At 54.5% G+C, this 21,585-nt stretch overlaps 1 protein-coding gene across 4 annotated transcripts; it reads left to right on the plus strand.

The window, feature by feature from the left end:
- Positions 1 to 1,314: 1,314 nt before the first annotated feature.
- On the plus strand, positions 1,315 to 20,848 carry sema3fb (sema domain, immunoglobulin domain (Ig), short basic domain, secreted, (semaphorin) 3Fb). 4 transcript variants are annotated; one of them, XM_052077294.1, is made up of 18 exons: positions 1,315 to 1,517; positions 11,719 to 11,879; positions 12,146 to 12,208; positions 12,442 to 12,561; positions 13,200 to 13,289; positions 14,294 to 14,387; positions 14,494 to 14,613; positions 14,729 to 14,868; positions 15,807 to 15,921; positions 16,688 to 16,757; positions 16,875 to 17,019; positions 17,130 to 17,352; positions 17,617 to 17,705; positions 17,845 to 17,886; positions 18,100 to 18,257; positions 18,442 to 18,509; positions 18,637 to 18,770; positions 18,858 to 20,848. In XM_052077294.1, the coding sequence occupies exons 1-18, from the start codon at positions 1,400 to 1,402 to the stop codon at positions 19,293 to 19,295; spliced, it is 2,388 nt and encodes a 795-aa protein (XP_051933254.1). In that variant the 5' UTR covers positions 1,315 to 1,399; the 3' UTR covers positions 19,296 to 20,848. The 4 variants fall into 4 exon arrangements, with proteins under 4 accessions (XP_051933254.1, XP_051933252.1, XP_051933255.1 ...); XM_052077292.1 differs by having other exon boundaries at positions 16,688 to 17,019; XM_052077295.1 differs by lacking the exon at positions 13,200 to 13,289.
- The last annotated feature ends 737 nt before the right edge of the window (positions 20,849 to 21,585 follow it).

Raw genomic sequence — 21,585 nt, forward strand, 5'->3', positions numbered from 1 at the left:
CCCCGTCGCTCGACCACCACCAACTCGATGCCGACACGAAACGCCGGACTCGAGAAGCTTTTCACTTGAACTTGAGCTCCGATCCCTCCCCGGACCGTAGCCGAGGCTGCCCGCCAGTCCGTCACGCGCGCGCGCGCGCGGGCTCCTTCTTCCACGTTTTTTTTTCACGCGATCGCAAAGGAATACGCCCGCCTCGCCAAGCCGCGAAGGAATTCAAGAGATGGCTCGCTTTGTTTGATTTCAATGCGCGGGCATTCCCAATTATTGATCACCTCCGCGGCGGAAATTCGTTCCGACGTGTCAAATACGGAGCGGCTGACCTCGGTGCGCAGTGAATGAATTGGCTTGACTCGAGCGTCTTGTCGCCTCTTTTTCCTTGGCTCTCTCTCGGCGCCTCGTTTGATTTCATCTGCCGGGGTGAAGGACTCTGCTTCGCTCTCGGAATCAACAGCTGGCAGTCCAAAGCGGGACTTTCAACGCTTTTGCTCATCGATCCACTCCGGCAAAGCCCTTTTTGTCTTTTCACACTTTTGAAAAGTGGACGGCGTTCAGTCATGATGTCTGGGAGAAATTGCTATTTTTATTTTTCCTTTCATTCTCTTCCATTCGTCTGACATCGCAGCTCAATATCCACTTTATTGAAAAAAACCATACGGTTCCAAAGTGTCTGGCTTTTCAGCCACAACAATTTAGGAAATGAGAACCCCCCCCTCCCCCCCAAAAAACAACAACAACAACAACAACAGGAGCACACAACTGGCGCAGCGAATAAACTCAAGCCAGAGAATCAATGCGCTGCCTCCCGGACCTCGGTGCGCACGCTGGAGTGTGAAGTGGACTGAGGTCAGCGATCGATGTATTGTGAGGCTGCGAGCCAATGCGGGGAAGCAAGAATGACATTTTGGGGCTTCAATTCAAATGTGTGAGGGGGAATTGCTCTTATGCAAACGTCAGCAATGTTGTCCTTTCGCCGCTGCCAATTGTATCTGGTTCAGGTCCCTGCGAGCGTCACCATATTGATGGAAGACATCCAACCATCATTTGAATGATGCGTTATTAGCTCAGGATGTGCTTTTGCTCTCTGGAGATGGAAAACGCCCTTTTTTTTGGGGGGGGGGTGTAACAAAGCGCCAAAAGCGCAGCTCGGTTCCATCAGCATTCGTTGACTGTGAGAGACATCCAGCTCAAGTTCCAGAACCTGCGGGGGGGAAGCCCCGCCGGGAGCCACTGACTTGACGTTGCGCATCAATTGAAAAAAGAGACTGACAAAATCTGTCATGTTGAGAATGTTTTTGTCTGTCTTTATGTGACGGGCTCAATTTTGTTCCCGCAGCTTTTTTTTCTTTCTCATCTTTGGGGATTACAGCGGCGATCGCGTGCCACCGCCAGCGGATCGGCCATGCAGCTGCGCAGTCTGTGGACGGCCGGCAGCGTCCTGGCGCTGTGCAGCTTGGCCGCGGGGAGCCCCGTGAGCAACGAGCCGCTGGCTGCGCCGCGCGTCTTTGTCTCCTTCAAAGGTAAGACCCCGTCGTGTTTCATTGCAACCATTGAGTTTTTGGTTTTCCCCCCACGGACTGCGGAGCGTTCTTGTTGTAGCGCTTTGACCGAGGCCATTCATCGCGCCGCGGGCTCGATAGCCCATCCGCGAGGCGACGGCTCGGGACCTCGGCACTCTCAGAGGTGTGGGAATCTGATAGTTTAGCTACGGAGGGTGTTTTTCTTTGCCATCCATTGTCTGGGACTGTTTTCCTCTTGCGCCAAGCACCGGCCGCGAGGCCAAAACTCTCCGTCGGCGCTCGTTGTCCATTGAAAGAAAAGGCCAAATTGGCAGGAAGTGCGGCCAGCGTGGAGCAGGGCGGCCCTAAAAGGGGTTGGATTGATTTTGGGGGTAAGAATAGACACCGCGTGTCACTCTCCATCCCTCCTCTTGTTTAACAAGAGCGCGTCACTGCCACGCTTTTAAATCGGGGGGGAAAGTGTGCCGGCCTTGTTCATTCCTTTCGCTCGTCTCTCCGAATGGAAGCCAAAAAGACATTTCAGGCTCATCAAACGCCGACTGTATGGAACGTCATTTGAGCGTTCCGTGCGCAACCATGACGTGTAAGAAGTCGGAGGCCGTCCGGACGAGGCGAGGTGGAATTGCGCCGGGGTCCGAGCCGGAGCCCATATTAATACGGAGCAAATGGCCGGGCTCGGCCAAGCGCGACGACGTCCCCCGAGGCCCGTCCGGCGCGCGCATCTAGCCATCGATTAGCATCTCGAGAAAAGCCGGCGGCCCCCCCTGTTTGCTTTGCTTTCCATTTGCCAGCGCCCCCGCCACAAGTTGACTCGGTGAAGTGGAGCGGCGGCGCGCTTGGTTGTCAAAGTCCTTTTCCTTCTTTAATCAAGAAGGATTTCACACGTCGCTGAGCACATCCGCGGGGCAGCCTTTTTCCTTTTCCATTTCAAATATCGTTTTGGTTCGCTTTTTGCACACAGCTTGTATTTGTATTTTGGGCGGGAGGGGGCCTGCTGTGGTTTATTTGTGCGCCTTCTTTTCTTGCTTTAGAATTGGCACATCCCCGACGCGAGCGAGATCGTTGGCAGTCTGAGGCAGGCGGCGCTTCTCTTTGATTTTGCTTTCAAAAAAAAGAAGAAAAAAGGGTGAGCGAGAGCGAGGCCGGAGCGTCTCGCCTACCTGTTTGCGTTTGGCTCTCCGGTCGATGAGAATGTCGGCGTCTAGCGAAGCCGCCTGTCTCGGAGGAACGCCCCCCCCCCCTCCGTTCAATATCGTGACTGCGTCTCCTTTAATTGCTTTTTGAGAGGCCTCACCTCGGCGAGCCGGCCGCGCTTCCGACGAGGCGTCGCCGTTTGGGAAGATGCTGCCGCTCCACAGAGCCTATTTGCTCATTTTTATGAAGCCTTCAATGGCTGCGTTCAAACAAGGCCCCCGCCGTCAACTGGCGCGCTGGCTAAAAATGCGCTCGATGGGATCGGGTGTCTTGCTTTCGATGACGGGGCGACCGCTGCCTTTTGACAATGGACGTTTCCAAATGCCAAGCTCTGAGGGAGAAACTTTAGCAGCGGTCAACTGAGGAGAAGGTTAGCGAGAAGCCTGCCACTTTCGGCGGGGAAGGCGTCATCCGTGTTTTCAATGAGGCAGGTGAAACCAATCTAGCCCCGGGGAATCGCTTGACGTTTTCAGATTAGTTGAGACAAGACCGGATCGAGACGTTCTGGATTTTAGGAATGGAGTCGACGTGGAACTTCCCCCCCAAAAGTTTCCGGGAATACTCCAATCTATCTCAAGCAAATGAACACGCTACATTTTGCGCATCGCTAGCCTCGGGGGACGAAACCTCCTCCGTCCCCATTTGCTAAATAATATAAACAAATAATATGCGAGCATTCAGTCAGCGTGAGGCGTGTCGGACGCTGCGCAGTGGAGGTCAGCGGAGGTCTTTGGTGGCCTTTAGCTTTTGTGCCAACAAAGAGGAGGCAGACAAGCGCGCGGGCAGAGTAGTAAGTAAGTAAGTCGAGCTTACGGGGATGGACGCGGCACCTTGTGAATATTCATTTTGCAAAGTCGTAAACTCCAATGGAATATGGCCCCCCCTTTGCCAGCATACGCAAGCTCAGCGATGCTTTTGCACGGCCGCAGTGGCCGGTCGCTCTTCCAAATAGCGCAAAAGTAAACGGCCCAAAGCGGGCTCCTCTTTTCATTGCCTGGCAAATTCTTGAGGTGTGAGCAAATGTGCGTGTCCAGGCCGCGTCCCGGTATGTTCTGCCGTCGAACCGTTGCCGACGTATCCGCGGGGGCACGCGCGGCGTTCCAAGAGCCGAAGGGCCCGGCCCGACCGCAAATAGCACTTTTTGCAACGCTTTGTCTTCAGACCGTCATCCCCCAATGATTGCAACCTGGTCGAGTGAAACAAAACTCGCTTCTTCCCAAACATGAAAAAGGATTTCCGTCAAGCCGGGGTGACTTGTCAATGTCGCCGTTTTCAGGAGAGAATAGGAAAGTCTCTCTGTTGGTCGGCAACGGACCCGAGCGCGCGACCGAAGGGACGTTGGGCGGCAACTCGACATTCTGGGACGGCGTTCTAAAGTCACAAGTCCAGACAAATGAGGCCAGTTTGCGGATGCCTTGGAAAGCGGCAGGAGGTCGCGCGGCAAACCAGAGGTTGAGCGCAACGCCTGCACTTTCAAGTCTTTGTGCTTTTGAAATGCGCATTTTTCTGGTTTTTGGAGTAGGCGTCCATCGGAATGTGCCAGGGAAGGCCCTTTTTGCTTTCTCACCGTCTCCCCTCGCCATTGGCCACAAAGTGAAAGCAAACTCCCCCGCTTGTCGTTTTGCTCGGCCTCAGCCGCTCACCGTTGGCCAAAGAAGGACCTCAAGCCGCGGGGGCGCTAGCGTAGGTTGGGATCTTATTCAGAGAAGTTCATTCATGCGCCCAGAGACCCGGGGGTGGCATCCGTCAATGGATGCGGCGCGCCGACCTCCTGCGTGCGTCCTATAGATTGGCGCCCTTCGGGGAGGACGACGGCTTGGACGCGAGGTGAAAAATGAGGTCTCTACGCGCAGGCCAAAATCCAATCTTGTGCCCAAGAGAAAGCGGCCGATGCGCCGGCCGATGAGGAGCGTTTTGCACCAAAGTCGCGCTCATTTTGTCCAGTCCCTCCCTCCCTCCCTCCTTTTGCCGGCTTGTTTGAGCGAGACGCATAAGCTCTTTGTTTTTGGGAGTGCGGGGGCGGTCCTCCTAAATCCAGGTTGCGCTTCCCGATTGCTTGTTTTTCTACTTAGCCATTCAACGGAAAGCTAATGAATACTTTATGACCGCTCTGCCATGTGACTTTCAGGGAGCATATATCATACCCCCCCTGCCCCACCCAACAGGAAAGTCCTGTGGTGTTTCCCAGAGTTTCCATGTAGCTGCTTTGCATTTCCTCTCTGAAAGACAAACGACGAACCGTTCCGCCCGAGGGAGGCGGAGGCAGAGAAACGGGGCATGCGGGCTCCGGCCTGGGATTTCGCACTTACTTCTCCTTGTGAGCCGCGTTCTCGGAGACCATCCAAAGTCTCTCCGCTCTGCTACAGTTTGGATCCCGTTTCACTCCTTCACTTTTCATACCCCTTTGACATCCCGGTTTCCCACGGCAGCCGACAGCGAAATGCCGACACCCGCGAACGCAAACCTTTTTGAAAATGACCGAAGCGGACTTTATGCTGCAATGAACGCGGTTACCTGCCAACAATCGCATGGCAGCGTGCGACCGGACAAAGATCGCAGCGCCTCCCTCTGTCACCTGCCCGGACCCCCACCCCCAAGATGAGCTTTGGCTTTTCCATGCAGACAAGCCAGCCGTCCATAATCCGAGCCGCTTCTCCTCAGGGGGGTCGTGGGCACGCCGGAGCCTCTCCCAGCCGTCTTGGGGCAGCGGGCTTGGGTGCACCCTGAACCGCTGGCCAGGTCATCGCGGGGGAGCCTTCAATCAACCCGGCGCGCACGTTTTTTTGCAACGCGGGAGGAGATGGGAGCACCCGGAGAAAATCCGCACAGGCAGGCACAGGAGAACATGCCGCTTTGTGTCGACGGCGACGTGGCTGTCAATTCGGTGATCGCGGAATCCATTCGACGATGCCAACGTCCTCCGAGACCAAAGAAAAGGACTTTGTCCGTGCCGGTCCACGCATGTGACGGCAGCCATTCCGTTCTGGTTGTTTTCAATGTGGTAAAGACGCAGCCCGGAGGAGCTTTCGAGTTGTGTCATGTTCTCAAAGCACGGCAGGCAGCAGGATTAGGACGGATGCAGCGGCAAGCCCTTGGCTCCCGAGGCTAACCTGCGCTTCCTGGTTGCTTTGCTTTCAACACGCCCCCCCTCTGCCCCCCCCCCTCTCTGAGCAACGTGAACTGCCGGCTTGGCAACGGCCTCTTGAGGTGTGGCGGAAATTCACTTTTCATGGGAGGGCGAGTCCGACCCATCTCTCAAGAGAGCTGCGGTGTGCCCCCCGCCCCACCCCCAGAATGACAGACAATCAGGGCTCGCCTCTTCCTGTGGTTATGACTTGAACCGTGCTGGGATTTTTACACTTGAAATAGTTTAAATAGGCATGGAGTCATCTTATCCGAGCTGCGGCCGTTTCTTTGCCGTGGCCGCCGCTTTCCTTCCTCGTTGAATACGCGCTCATATTTTCATGCTTTTATTTTGTCGGCTCGCCGTCTCCGTCATAAAAGGTTTGTCTCGCGTCACCGAAAGGTGATTCTTGTTGCTTTGACGTTTTTGATGGCATCAGCCTTTGAAGTTGCAAGGAATTCCTTGTCATGAACACGGCTTTGCGTGCCCTCCTAATCCTGACGCAACCTTCCGAGCGAAGAAGCAGACCGCCGCTAGTCCGATTTTCATTTCGCTAATGAGCCGAGAGAACCTTACACAGAGCCTCAACCATGTTGAACGTGACCGAGACCTACCGGGAATTATTTTGCAGTCTGTGTGCATTTTGAGCCCTTTCTTTCGTGCCAATCAAATTCTGGCCAAGGCGCAAGACATCGTGAATAGAGCCCGAATGACGATCCAAGATTAGCGCAGTGTCCGTTTTCACTCGTCTCCCTCGTTGTCAATGAAAATGTTTTCGAGGAGCATGCAATTGTTGGGCGAGAGCTTTTGTTCAACGCTGCCTGTTGGCCCCGGGCTTGAAAGGGGAGTCGATGTGTGTTTGTCGAGCTCGTCTCTTTTTGTTGTTGTTGAAAGACGCCATCAAACGCAGTCTTTGTAATTAGGATGGAAAAAAATCAAACGTGAGATGAAATTCAGCATCGGCGTCTCACCCGGATCTTGCTTGTAGAAGAAGCGTCATTCACGAGAAGCACGCATTCTCCATCGCATTCAGAATCCAATTGAGTTTTTGATTTTTTTCCCTTCCCTTGACTCCCTTGCCTTTTTCTCATTTGCCGTCTCTGGTTAGTGACAGAAATGTGTTGCCAAAAGCGTTCGGGTGTGTGGCTCTAAAGCAGCCCCTGCTGGAATGGCTCACGCCGAGGTCACGGTGGAGGATATGCAGCCTGTCAGTCAAAGATCGAGTCTGACAGGCGGGCGTCTCTCTCTCTCTCTTTTGAATGGAAAGTCAAGTGCGGACAGACTGACTGCTCATTAAAATGGAGTTTTTGTCGCACTCGAGTAGATGGGCTGTCAAACTGTCCACGTTTGTTCCCCCGTGTGCTTGTCGCCTCAGGCGCAGCTGACATCGGACAAGCCGTTTCCCTCTCGTCTAATGAGGAGCAACAAGTGCTCAGTTTGCGGGGGTGGGTGGGGGGTGGGGGGAATTACTACTCCTGTAGGCGTGTGCAGACTATGTGATGGACGGTCACGATTTGGTGATGTGAAAAGCGACAAGCAGGCCGAATAGCGCCTGCCATTGCCCCGGAGAGAGAGACAGAGAGAGAGAGAGAGATACACACACTTCACTTCACTTCACTTCACATCACATCACATCTCTTTCTGACTCACTCGGTCTTATTGTGACGCTCTCGAACTCGGGGGGTTATCAGGCCGATGCTATCAGCCTGTTAGTTGCGCAGAGATTAGCGGTGACAAACGGGGATGACTAAATGGGCTTGGCAAAGTCCAGCGTCTCCTCGCCACCCCGGGCGCCTGCGACCCCTGACTTCCCTGGAAGCACCTTGCATTGGCTTCTCCAAAACGGATCATGCTCAAAAGAGTTAGCTGAAGCCCCCCCCTCTTCAATCATGTTACGCGAGGCACTTTCATGTTTCATTGGAGAGCATCTTTAGGCAACGCGCTCGGGGAGGATCGCCAGACCGTACATCAAGGCGGCGTTTAACGTTCTCCCCGTGCCTGCGCCGGGTTGGTCCCACGTTCCAAAAATGTGCGCGGCAGGTTGATTGAGCACTCTAAATCGTGTGAGCGGTTGGCGGTCTACGCGTGCTCCGCCGTTGGCCGGCAAGCCATTCGGGTGATTTAGGAAGAGCAAGCCGACGGCATCCCAGCGCACGCTCCAACGAGTGGACTTTGAGCTGTTTTTGCACGCCCGCCGGCGGAGGCGCACGGCTGTGTATGTACAAGAGCTCCATCAGCCCACTTTGGACTTCCCTTGGTTGACGGTGGCCGGCACAAACGCAAAGCTCTTTGCGCAAGACTAATCGCATTTCTCTCAGACCGCTGCTCTTGGAATAGAGAGCGGGAGCCATGAGGCTGCGCTGACATCTTCTTTGAAATGTGCCATTTGTGTTGTAATCCCACTTCCTGCCCGGGAAGGTCTGGCCACCGTCGGCGTATTGAGGGAGCCAAGGGCTTCTCCCAAACTGAAAACTTTGTTTTGGCCGGGAAGGGCGCACGCCGGCGCCGCGGGCCTAACGCGTCAGGGTGATGCATTCAAAGGAGCCCGGCAAGAAAGAACTCAAACAAATACATTTTGAGTTCACCATTTCTACGGCTCGATACCGTTCGCTATCCTGGGCCGACTGCGGCTCGTCGGATGGGCCGAGAGGACGCCAGCCGGTGTTGATTGAGACGGAGCCGTCCATTTTCTTTTGCGGGCGTCGTCAAGCCCGTGTTATGTTGACGGCCATTGTGGGGCGGGCTCTCCCCGTAATGCCACTTTAGCCCGGGCCATCCCCGTTTCCGGATTCCGCTCGGGCTGACCCCGAGCTAATCCCGGATTAAAGAGGAACAAAAAGCCTGGCCGCGGCTTCCCGCTGACCTGTGATCTGCTCACGTCTCCTGGTATCGGGCCGACGCCGTTTGCCGAAGCCGGCCCATTCGGCCATCTCGATCGGTGGAGAAAAGAGCGCGCGTTATGGTCCGGCCATCCGTTGTTGGCAGATTGTGGCGGAGGAGCGCGCGGTGGGACAAAAGTGGGTTTCCTAATCTTCTTGATGGCGTGTTCTCCGACGGCCGTTCTGCGGCTTATCCCGCGACGACCGCTATCACCGTGAGAAACTCCAGTCGGCCAGATAACGCGACTACTTTGGATACGCGCTGCCGGACAGGAGCCCATTCCGACGCTGTCCATTCATGGCCATTTCAGAGACGGCGTTACACTCGCTTGAGGTGTGCCAGAACCCTGTCAAGCTATTTGGAAGTATACGGCCGACTGGAGTGGAAGGAAGCTATCGTGGCTCCGTTTTTCAAGGGTGCGCGTCACGGCAACAAAATGGCGGCACGTTGAAAGGTGACCGCTAGCGGCTTTGGGGCGCGGCGCACCCTGCGCGGGAGAAGGCGCTTTTCGTTTGCTGACTGAACGTTTTGTGGGAAATGGTTCCTGCGTCGGAAGGCGCGCAGATCGCTCGCTCCGTCCACCGGCATAGTCGGAAACATTTGAAGCGGATGCTGGCATTGTTCATTTGCCGTCGGACCCGACGACACGGTTAGGAGACTAGACAATTTGGATCGGCGGTCGATCTCTCGGCCTGGTCAATGAAATCTTCACTTTGAAGTGTGAGCGTGATTGGGGCTCGCCACGCAGAGCATTTCGCAAGTGACAAAGGGACAGTAACTAGTTGGTGGAGAATCCCGGCACGGGCTCCCTTTGATGTGTGAGAGCGCGACGCGGTTCCCACCAGCCTAATTATGGCTGCCGCCCTTCTCGCGTGTGATCTCAGCGTCCTGCGAGCAGTTGGAAAGCACCTGAGGACACGTCCTCGGCACAGCGGCGTGTATTTGATGTGCCGGGGGGGTTGGGAGGGCGTAGCCGTCAGTCAAACGCTAAAACGCCAGAGCCTTCGGCCAAACTTTGGCTAAAAAGGCCGACGCATTTGTCGCCGTGTCTTGGAAAAGCTCCTCTGGACCGACGGCAGTCGGGAAAACGACACTTTGACTGAAAAGACGCAATCGTGACATCCTCACACCTTCCCAGACTGAACATTGAGCAAGCGTGTACGTGTCATCCGTTTTCAGTGACTGCTAGTTTTCGGGGGGGGTTGAACACCAGCGAGTTCTTTTCGAAATGTCTCGTCTTCAAATGTTTGTTTGCGCTTTTGGGGCTCCGACATGCCGCCGTTATGTCGACGTCTCCCGAGTCCGCCGGTGGTTTTGTTACTTGCGACGGTGTTGCCATCTGGATCCTTAAGACGGAAGGCTACGCCCACGCACGGTATCGCTGGTCAGCGTCTCCCTCCCTCGTCCGCATGGCGTCGGATCGCTTGCTCGTCGTGAAAGTCTCGTTCTTCCCAATCGGCCTTCAACGAGAAAGCGCAGCTCCGTTCTTGGCGGTGGCGTGCCAAGAACCTTATTTGACTCTTTGAAATCTGAGCATTGTTTTGTAAAGGACCCGCATCACTGTCTGGGAGTGAATGTCGCATGCGTGCCTTCATGTTTTGTGTCTTTCTTTTTTATTGCATCTGTGGACACGGCTCACGTTCCCATCTGCCCGCCCGCAACCCCCCCCCCCCCCCTGTGTCCCAGTGTACAGGTGCGTGACTTGAAGTCAAGATGTTGCGTGATGGCGCAAGGATCTTATTCCCTCGCCGGTTGACTTTTGCAACTGGCGTGGCAGCGCCCATCTTTAAAACTCGACTTCAAACTCCTTTTTATTCTTTGCCTTTTGACTCGGCATGAGACCTGAGTTTGTTTTTTTTTTTCGTGCTTCCTACCGTCTTTGTTATTTGTTGTCGCATCCATTTTCGCTCCAGACGGCGCCGTATGAATGGATCCTATATGGGAGTATTATTTTTGAAATCCGTGTCAAACAAGACGTGACGCGTCGAGCGCTGCTTTCTGCCGGTAAAAAAATCACAATTCTGTTTTCACGCACGAAAACAGATGATGTCAGCGTTGGTGTTTATAGAGCAGTAGAGTGACACGTCATCTCAAGCGCTGGTCACTGGCGGCGCGTTCCGAGTCCTAGCCAGATGTCATGTCAGGCACAATGTGAAATGACCTGAGCCGCACGTCGTTGCCAGAGACTTCACTTAAGCTGCGAGTGATTGGATGCCACGAAAGAGCAGCGTTTTCCCTTTTCTCGCTTCTCGTCGCTATGGACCGTGTTGAAAAAGTGAGTTAGTCGTACACGCGCACGCTGGACCGGGCCTGCGGGGAGTCATCATTCAACCGGAGTCTGCAAGGCAAATAATCACGGGTCGGAGTTGCGCCGCGCAAGGCTTTCGACAGCCGTCCGTCTCTTGACTGACGTGTAAACATTCCCTTGGTGGGCGCCGTTAGGAAGTGGGACCTCCCAAATATAGCAAATGCCATTTTCCAAAGGTGCGCTTATTAGTTGAAGCCTTTTTCAAAGGGACGAGTTGAGTGACGCGGGCCTGCGTTTATTTGAAGACCTGACGGCGGACACGTCGAAAGGAGCGTTGAGCCGTTTGGAGCGGCCGATGCCAATGAGTTGAAAATGGTTGCCATCGCAGGTCGACGGCAAATGAACGTCACCGTGTCAAGCGCGGACAATGTGTTGCTTTCCTCCCCCTCCTCAAGCGGATTCCGGGGCACCTTGAAAGGCGGTTCTGGCGCTCAGCTTGATCTTGCCGCGAGTCGAGTCAAGTCAAGAGTATTTGCGGAGCACTTTCAAACAGCCACGGCTGCATCCAAAGTGCTGTACGTGGAGCAAATGCACGAGAAACAGGAAGACAAATGGCTAATAGAGAAAGCAGCAAACGGTCAAATCAAGAAGAAAACAACGTGTCAGATAAGCGCATATCGGCGAGCGGCGCAAAGAAGGCTGAGTGGTCTGGTTGCGGCTGTAACGCGCGTGTCTTTTTGTCTTCTTCCGCGCAGAGCTGAGATCTACGGGCACGGCTCGTGACTTTGCCTACCTCCTCAACACCTCCGATTACCGCATCTTGCGAATGGACGAGGACTATGACCGCATGTACATTGGTAGCAAGGATCACGTCCTGTCTCTGGATCTCCATGACATCAACAAGGACCCTCATATTGTAAGAGCGCTTTTTTTTTCCCAACGCGCCCCCCTCCCCCCTAAATTGAAGCAAGTGCTCTTTCTTCAACTCTTACCACTGGCCTCAGGGCTGCAAGTTTGGCTCCAGTTTGTTTTGGGGGTTTTTTTGGGGGGGGGTCGACGGGGGTCGCGAGTCATTCTCAGGCCGTTATTGGGCTAGGACAACTCCTGCGGGACTAATCGAGTCTCAGCATTGCAAATTTTGCCTGAAGCGAGGTGAAATGTCAAGCGTTTTCCTGCTCACAGATTCACTGGCCAGTGTCTGAACGAAGAAAGACGGAATGCCTCGCCAGCGGGAAAGACGCCAGCGTGAGTACGCCTCTTGACGGCCATCCCGTTGAGATTCGGCAGCCTTTTACAAATACAAGTTTGCGGTGGCCCCCAATACAATTTGACATCAGCGCCGTGACACGCGTGTCGGAAGGCGGCACTCCTCGCGCCCGTCGCGTTGAACATGCTGTTGCAAAGGGGGGGCCCGTAAAGGCGCTCTCCTCTCCATCATTGACGTTGAGGCGCTTGCGGGCCGTCCTTCACGTCCACAGGAAGAGTGCGCCAACTTCATCCGTCTCATCGAGCCATGGAATAGGACGCAGCTGTACGTCTGTGGCACCGGCGCTTACAATCCAGTCTGTACCTTTGTCAACCGGGGGCGCAAGTCGCAGGTAAGATCCCAAAAGAAAGACGACAGTCTTTTGTTTTTTTTAAAAATTAAACCTATGACGATATTGTCTTCCCACCTTGCGCTCAGCTACCGACTTCCAGTATATGATGTCCAGCGCTATGAGCTTTCTGTTTCAGGCGCCACCGATTTTCCCCGTGCAACAGCTGTTGTCCCAAATGAGCCGTTAAAGGCATCTGGACGAGGAACGGCGTCGCTTGAATTTCCCAAAGCGTCACCTCCCCGTTCGCTGGCAGTAAAAGCTCACGCTTCCCCAACGACTCTTGTCGTTTCCCGACGATGACCTTGGCACTTGAAGAAAAAGGCCGCAGCGCATGCAATTGAGCGCGGAACTCTTGTCATTGGCACGCTTGTGTTGTTTTGACATCAAGGTTCATTGTGCCTTGTCCATCGTAGCGGGCTCGCTCTTACCACCCCTGCTTATCGGCTGTCCTCCAAAGACGCGGCGCGTTGCTCCTCTTTCAACCAATGGAGGAAACCACCGAATTGACATTCCAAAAAAAAACGGGACGCCTCTCAACTTTTTTTTTGTTGCCACCGCTGCAAAGAAGAACTTCCCAGACCTTTGTTTCCCCCTTGCAGCGGCGTAACGGCAGGCTGTGTTGCTATCTCCCGTTTTAGAGCTCGGCGTATCTACAGATGGCGCAGGCCCGGGGGAGAGCGAACCGCGCCGCTGAAGCCGGCGCTGCGCATGAGACGCTCGGACTGGAGGTGTGACGCGGGCCCCCGTTTGCACCGTAGCGCCAGCCGCATGTTTCTGCCCATCTGCCGTTCAACTTTTCCATCCCGAGCATGCTTTTTGACCCTTTGGATTTGTCGCTGCGCCCACCGTGACTTGGAATCATCGCCTTTGTTGACGCCGGCCTCATTCTCTCGTGGCTCTTTCTTATCCATACGCATTTGCACGCGTTCAGCCGGCCGAAAAGTCAAAAGCATGCCGGCGGTACAAATTCTCCGATGCGCGGCGCATCAAGGCGACCCAAACAAACGCCCGAGAAACCAGCCAGCCTTTCCAATCCGACTCCTTGTCGTCCGTAGTCGGAACCGGCAACCGGCCGCGCGGCAAAGCAAACAAAAGAGCCGCCGCCCATTTCCGCGTGTTCTCGCCACTCGTCAATGGCCGCGGTGAAAAGGTTTTCTCGTCCTATTATTTGTAGGACCTTGTAGCGTACACACTGCGGCGGGGGAATTAAAAGAAGTACAGGATGTGCCCTTGGGGGACGGGGGGAAAGCCAAACATGTTTTTCCTTCTTTTTTTGTTTTGTTCTTTTTTGAAGCGAGGCACGGCATGGCATGATTGAGAGCGAGCTTGCGGCATGCTCCCGTTTGCGCCAGTGGTGATTTGAATCCCATTTGAGTGTGAATCTGGAGGTGGAGGGAGTCCGGCGCGGCGCCGCCGCCGCTTCCTCCGCTTTGCGAGCGATGGACTGCGACAGACGGGGAATGAAAATGAGGATTTGCCGCTCTTAGAGGCGACATGCCGCCGATTGGCTTCTTCCCTCTCCTAAATTCCCAACGCCAACTTTTCATTCATTGGAAGTTGCTCCTCCGCCCCGCAAGCGCAGCGCACGCTCATGATTCTCATCGGCCGTCCCCCATCAAGCCGGAGAGGTCCCGAGGGAGTCTCCTTTCCTCCCCCATGCAGGGGAGTCGCCGCCACAAGATGGAGAGCGCCCGACTCATTGCCGTTGTCCTTCTGCTTTTCCCCTTGGCAGGAAGACATTTTCCATCTGGAGCCCAACAAGGTGGAGTCCGGGAAAGGAAAGTGCTCCTACGACCCCAAGCTGGACAGCGTTTCGGCTCTAATTAGTGAGTTTGCGAACGGGCGCGGGCCTGGATGCGGCTAGGGATGGCCGCGCTGTGTGTTTTGCGGCAATTGCGGACCGGAGCGGACTTGAACGCTCTTTCTTTTCAGATGGCGAACTCTACACCGGCGTCTACGTGGATTTTATGGGAACGGACTCGGCCATTTTCCGCACTTTGGGGACAAAGAGCGCCATGCGAACCGATCAGTACAACTCCAGATGGTTGAATGGTAAATGTCTTTGTTCTCCGAGACGTTTTTATTGGTCAACCGTCCCGTCTCGACGAGTGCCTAGCAGGAAAACGGCATTCGGCGTATGAAATATGTCGGCCTCTTCCACCCGCAGATCCCGCTTTCGTCCACGTGCACCTGATCCCCGACAGCGCGGAGAGGAATGACGACAAGCTGTATTTCTTCTTCCGGGAGACGTCCTCGGAGATGGGCCAGAGTCCCGTGACCCAGTCCCGCATCGGACGCATCTGCCTGGTGCGTAGGCCGTTTCTTCGAACGACGCGGGCAAAACCGCGCCGTCCGTGACAAAAGTCTCCCGAGTCTCCCGAGTCTCCGGACTTGGCCGCCGGCCCCCAGTGTCGACGTGTGCCCAATGGGTGTTTGGCTAACGCCCAGGTGCCGGAATCCACGCGTGTCTTGCGCCTTCCCGTCGACAATGCCTTCCTCCCTCTGTTCGGCTGCCCTCCGCCCTCTCACCTTTTGACCTTACGGCCTCCTCCGTCCGTTCGTCCGACGACCCTTTTGGTGCCAAGACCGGTTAAGAGTGGCGCCACTGTGTCCAAATGACGGCTGGCGGGCCATTCGTGGCCCGCCCTCCGTTTTTCAGGCCCACCCCCAAAAACCTCCTGGACTCTTTGCCGGAACACCTTGAACAGAAAGCGCACGAAAAGAACAAGAGATCATACGAACGAGACGTCGTTGCTTTCTTGGCTGACTTTGGCCTGTTTCAAAAAGATGAAGAATTGGAAATATTCTGCATGCCGCACTCAAACAAAAGACTTTCTCCCTCCCCAATAAAACCTGTGCCTTTTAGAAAAAACTGCAAAATGGCCAGAGCAAAGGGGGGGGGGGGGGATAACCCGTAAGAATTGATCATCTTTCAAATCCTGTCGCGGAGCAATAATGCCGTTTTGAAATGGGTCTCTGGTAAAAAGCGCATGCTTTACAAAGCGGCCTTATTGAGCTTTTTCCTCCGCCGCAGATGGAAACGTGTCAATACGAGGGGAGAGTGCGTTTATCCTCCCACCCCCCAGCCGCCGCCAAGCTCTCTCGTAATGCAAAGCCACTTGTTGACTTTTGTGTGGGAGACTCCACCCGCGGTGTGTTTTCAGTGGAGCGTAGGAAGACCAGTCGGCGGATGGGATGCCAAAGGGCGGGCAAAAAGAAAGCATTTTGTGCTCTCGTCCTTAAAGAACGACGACGGCGGTCACTGCTGCCTGGTCAACAAGTGGAGCACCTTCCTGAAGGCCAGGCTCATCTGCTCCGTGCCCGGCGCCGACGGGATGGAGACGCACTTTGACGAACTCCGTGAGTCCAGAGTATCGCATTTGCGTCGTTGGTGAACATTGCTGTCAACGCTCGGCCCCTTCCCTCAATGAACGCTTCCTTTAGCCCCTCACGGAGTGATCGCTGGCTTTCGACAGTCGGCTTCCATCCAATTTCAAGTCCGATATATGTACCGGTACATTTTTCGGGGAAGGGAACACAACTCGGCACCTCAAGTATACACTCTAGATGGATTTTGTCCAGGGTCAAAATTCGATGGCGACCTCTTCTTGAAATCTCCAATGTCATTTGGAGCTCAGAAGAAAAAAAAGCAAACGAGTACATTTATGAAAGGCACATTTAATTCCAAGTAGCTGTACCTTCCGAGTCCGATCGCACGTGATACGCCAAAAGAAAAGCTCTCGCTTGTGTTTGTACAGCGGCGCCTGTCCAAAGTGTCCCACATTCATACCCGTGACGCCCCCCCCCCCCAAAAAAAACCCACATTGTCTGCAGATCAGATCACCAAATCGGAATGTGCGTGACTGTGAGAATAGTGAGTAGTCTCTCTGGTCAGGGGGGCGGGGCGGGTGGGGGTGTTATGCCCCCGTGTGCGTCAGCGCTTTCAAATAGAGGCTACGGCTACACTCCTTGTAACCGATTCATCCCATGGAAATTAAGAATTTGGAATCTCGTGGCTTCCTTTTCTCACAAAGCAACCAGTGTGACCATTTTTGAGGCAGACTACGATGTTTTTTTTTTTTCTCTCTTGGCAATAAAGTAACGTTGTCTCTTTTATTCCTTTCAGGTGATGTTTACATCCAACCAACGCAGGACCCCAAGAATCCCGTTATATACGCCGTCTTTACCGTCTCCGGGTTGGTCTTGCCGCTCGATACGAATGAGTGGAATTCCGATTCCCGCCGACAGATCTGCCTTTTTCTGCGTTTCAACTCTCCTGAGAACGCGTTCTCTCCCCCCCCTCCCCGCATCAGCTCTGTGTTCAAAGGTTCGGCCGTTTGCGTCTACTCCATGGCTGACGTTCGCATGGTCTTCAACGGGCCCTTTGCCCACAAGGAAGGTCCCACTTACCAGTGGGTGGCCTACACCGGGAAGATCCCCTACCCCCGCCCGGGCACAGTAAGTCTTTGCCCACACGCGGCCCCCTCCCCGCGCAAAGCCGGCATAACGTTGAATTTGCAGCGTGGGCGCGGTGTGTTTTCGGTCCCCTGAGCCGCTTCTTTCCGCAGTGCCCCGGGGGTACGTTCACCCCCAACACCAAGTCCACTAAGGACTACCCGGACGAAGTGATCAACTTCATGAGGACTCACCCGGCCATGTACAATTCGGTCTACCCGGCGCACAAGCGCCCCCTAGTGGTGCGCACCAACGCGGACTACGAGTTCACCACCGTGGCGGTGGACCAGGTGACCGCTGCGGACGGCAACTACGAAGTGCTCTTCTTGGGAACCGGTGAGTTGGGAGCTGCCTTTTGTTTCGACCTTCGCGCAAATGTCAGGCAACTCTTTTACGCTGCGGCGAGAACCGGGCGCAACCGCCGCTCACGACCCAGTCTTGCCTTTTGACCAAAGTCGTGGCCAAAAAGGCTGAAAGCGCTCCGCGTCGGGTCCAAAACAAACCCAAAAAAAATGACTTTTGCGCAAAAACGGAGGGAGTGGGGGACGGCCGGCGCGCGCGCGGCTGACGGCCACGCCTGTCTCTGTGTTTGCTCCGCAGACAAGGGAACGGTTCAGAAAGTTATCGTTCTTCCCAGAGATGACCTGCAGACCGAGGAGCTGGTACTGGAGGAGGTTGAGGTGTTCACGGTCAGCTTTTCGCCTCTTTTTTTTCTTCTCAGATTGCTCTTTGCCTCTTTTCCGCATTCGACGGCTGCGTCCGATCGATTGTCGTCGCTTTGTTTGTTTGACGGCTTTGTCAATGTCTTTATTTTTGGGGATGTTTTAGGTCCCCACCCCGGTGACGACAATGAAGGTGTCCTCTAAAAGGGTACGTGGAGCCGTTGAGGCGGGTTCAATGAGTTCTTCGTTTGCATCCGTGCTTAACACACCGCCGTGGGGCTGTGTGGGCAAAATGAAACCACATGCAACACTTAGTAGCCTGTGTGAAGGCGCCCGTGTGTTTGGGGTTAGTTTGACGATTCTTTTTGGCAGCAAGCCGCCTCACCCCCCCCCCCCCCCCCCCCCCCCCTTGCGGCAACAGCAACAGCTGTACGTGTCATCTGCGGTGGGGCTGACCCAGCTGGCGCTTCACCGCTGCGACGCTTACGGAGAAGCGTGCGCCGACTGCTGTCTGGCCAGAGACCCGTACTGCGCCTGGGACGGCAAGTCGTGCTCCCGTTACTCGGCTTCCCAGAAGAGGTGAGCCCTTGAGCGCCGACTCCAAAGCCCTTTTTCCACCTGACTTGGCTTTTCCGCCCGGTGGGATTTGCGTAAGCGTCCGTTCTGTTGCGGGATGCTTGGAATGGCGTTCGGTGGCTTTATGCCATCTCGCTTGTTTCTCTCTCGCCCTCTTTCTTGCGCAACACTGGTCCGACCCCTTTAGGCGTAGCCGGAGACAGGACGTCAAGTACGGGAACCCCATTCGCCAGTGTCGAGGCTTCAACTCCAACGGTGAGGCACGGTCGCGACGCCGCCCGTTTGGCGCCGGTCTGCGGGAGCCGACCGAGTGCTTCGGAAGATTCGGGGTGAAGGCGGCTGGTGGTAATGAGCGTTTTGTTTTCTCCTTGTTGCCCCGCAGCTAATAAGAACACACTTGAGACGCTGCAGTACGGGGTGGAGGGAAGCGCGACCTTCCTGGAGTGTCAGGCCCGCTCCCCGCACGCCCTCATCAAATGGCATCTGCAGCGAGATCACAGCGAGCGCAGGAAGGAGGTGAGATGCCGCACAAAGCGCTCCTTCTTGAAATGACCTACAAAGCGGCGGCATTGCTTTTTTTTCTTCCTTCCTTTCTGTCGGTAGATGCGTTCCGACGGTCGGATCTTCAAAAGCGAGCAAGGTCTGCTCCTGCGCTCTCTGCATCCTTCGGACTCGGGCACGTACCAGTGCACCGCCACGGAAAAGAACTTCAAGCACACCCTGGTCAAGTTGCAGCTGGTGGTGCTGTCGAGCCGCGCCGTCAACAGCGCCCTGGCCGAAGGCGCCGGAGGTCCCCGGGCGTCTTGGCCGCACTCCGGCGCCCAGTGGAGCGGCGCGGGCCAGTACCGGGACCTGCTGACCATTCTCAGCCAGCCGGAGATGAGCCTCATCAATCAGTATTGCCAGGACTACTGGCGCTCGGGAGAGCCCGCGCTCGCTGCCCTCAAGGTCAAAGAGTTCAAGGAACACAAGAAGCCTCGCAACCGCCGGCATCACGGGGGGGCGGCCAAGGAAGAAGAGCGGGACGGCGTCCAGACATGAGGAGAACGAAACCCATCCCGCCCCCACTTTCCCCTCCCCAATGAAAACTGCAAGAGACTCCTTGAGCGAAGCAACGGGAAAACGTATACGCACGCCAGGAAAAGCCCCGACATCCGTTGCTTCAAAGCTACTTCCGTATTTATTGTAGGTTGCATCTAGTTGGCCCGTCATTGTGTGCATTTGATTTGTACCGAAAAGAAAACGGGCCGGTCGTGTACAGGTAACCTCGGGGCAAATGTCGTCGTCGTCGTCCTTCAATAGATTGTTGCCGTTATTCGTCCGTCATCTGACGTCGGAGAGAGTCAAGTGCCCTTGAGTGCGTCAGCGAGGAAGCGCTTTGCAAAATGTCTGGCGGTGACGGCGTGGCTTATGTTTCGCCGTGCCGGGACATCCGCGGGACCAACGTGGACGCATGTGCGCTGAGACGTCGGGGAGCGCGGACTTGAAAAATGCTCCCGGTCGTTGAAGAGTTGAACAGTTGTGTCGCATTCAAATATGCGCGCCGTTTCACTCAGCAGATATGATCTGGTGTCGTTTTTGGTTTTAAATCAAACCTGTTCTGCCGTGAGTCACGCCTGCTTGATTCAAATCCAAACTTCACATCCTACCGAGTCCAATCGAGTCAAGGTTTTGTCCAAAGGGGTGACAACTGGGGCCAAACGCCACCGGCGCACTTGCGGACGTCTGTGAATACTCTCAATGAAATAGTTGAGGCTAGCAATAGTTGCATGAACCTTTTGCCTGTTTGGAAAGGACATTTCCATTGAGCGGTGTCACAATGTCGTGGCGCTCGCCAAATGTCGGGAAGCTGGCTTTCTTTCTGTGCATGAAAATGTATCTTATGCTGAAAAGTCCTGTTTGTATGTGTGTGCTTGCTTTTTTTTTTCCTGTTCGCCACCAGAAGGAATGAATGGGAGCATACGAGGACGCTTGCTTCAACGGTACGCCTGATCAAACGGTCAATGTGCGGCAACAATAAAACATTTTTGAACTGGACATTTAAGACTTGACTTTCCCGTACGTGGACGGAGTCCGCCACCTGCGGCCATTTATTCGCGCTCTCTTTTTCGCGTGACAGTCATTCAAAAAGGGAAGAAAATGAGATTTCAACTCTAGCCGTCGATCACTCGTCAATTTGGCAAGAGAAAAAGGGACCCCGCAGACCTCTGAAGAGGTGACGGCCGTACTTGCTACGCTTGCGTTTTGTACACGACGCTTGCAGAGAAAGAAAGTCGCCTGCCGGTTCTGCATTCTGCATTCACGTGAGGCCCTCGCTTTATCGGACAGAGAAGGAAGTGCTTTGCTGCCACCGTGTGGCGTCTCTTGGTCACGACAAAGATTTTTGTGTGAGCGACAATTCCCGCTGGAGTTTTTGCTGCGATGCAAAATGTGTCTTATTTATTCGATATTGTTTGCTCGTTGTTATTTGTGTCGCTACTCAAATGCAATTGATATGTGGCGTGGGTTGTTCCGTGCGTTCTGTGAATGTAAACGCGGTTGAATGGGATCTGTACATGCAAATAGCACAAACGAATAAAGTATCATTGAATAACCATATTTGGATACATTCATTCAAACGTAATTGGGAATTGGGACCTGCAGTGTGAATCCACGCCGTGATTAAAAAACAAAAACAAAACAAAACTTTGAGGACGCTGCTATAGGAAACAGCTGACACTAGAGGGAGCCATCGGCATTTGCAAGGGAAGCCGGTCGCGTCAATAGCCTGAGACATTCAGTGTGACTGCTTCTTCCGGCTCAAACCGAAGTGGGCAACACTCCGGGGATTGACGACGCCGTGCATGTGTTCGCCTGCGAAAAGATGGCCCCGTTTATGGATCGGACCGATGCAGATCAATGGAATGCGCCCCAAGGATTGCCCTTTGGTTATCTCTTCTTGCGAGAACGACAGCGGTCAACACGAATGCCATCTGCAAGTCCTCCGAGGCGCTGCAAGGTTGGTTAGCTAACAGTGCTACTTGGTCGAATGCTTTCTGTCCACCAACTCCCAAAATGAGACGCAGCCCGCAAGGTGACATCGAAGAAAAAAAAAACTTTTGCCTTCCCTCGCAAACATTGCGAAATAACGCACTTTGTTTTTTTGAAACAAAGTAACTTTTTCCCCCCCATGCGTGATTAAGTACTTCCGGGTCCGCTTGGCCACCGTCGCCTTTTATGCGCGGTGTCGCTTCGGAAGTCTTTCGTTTATGCTGAAGATCAAGAACAGATTTCATGTTTGTGTACTGCAGTTAAAGGTTGACTCGCCCGCGAGTGAAAACGCTCCATCTTT

Source organism: Hippocampus zosterae, chromosome 9 (genome assembly GCF_025434085.1).
Source record: "Hippocampus zosterae strain Florida chromosome 9, ASM2543408v3, whole genome shotgun sequence".
In the NCBI taxonomy this organism is placed as follows: Eukaryota; Metazoa; Chordata; class Actinopteri; order Syngnathiformes; family Syngnathidae; genus Hippocampus; species Hippocampus zosterae.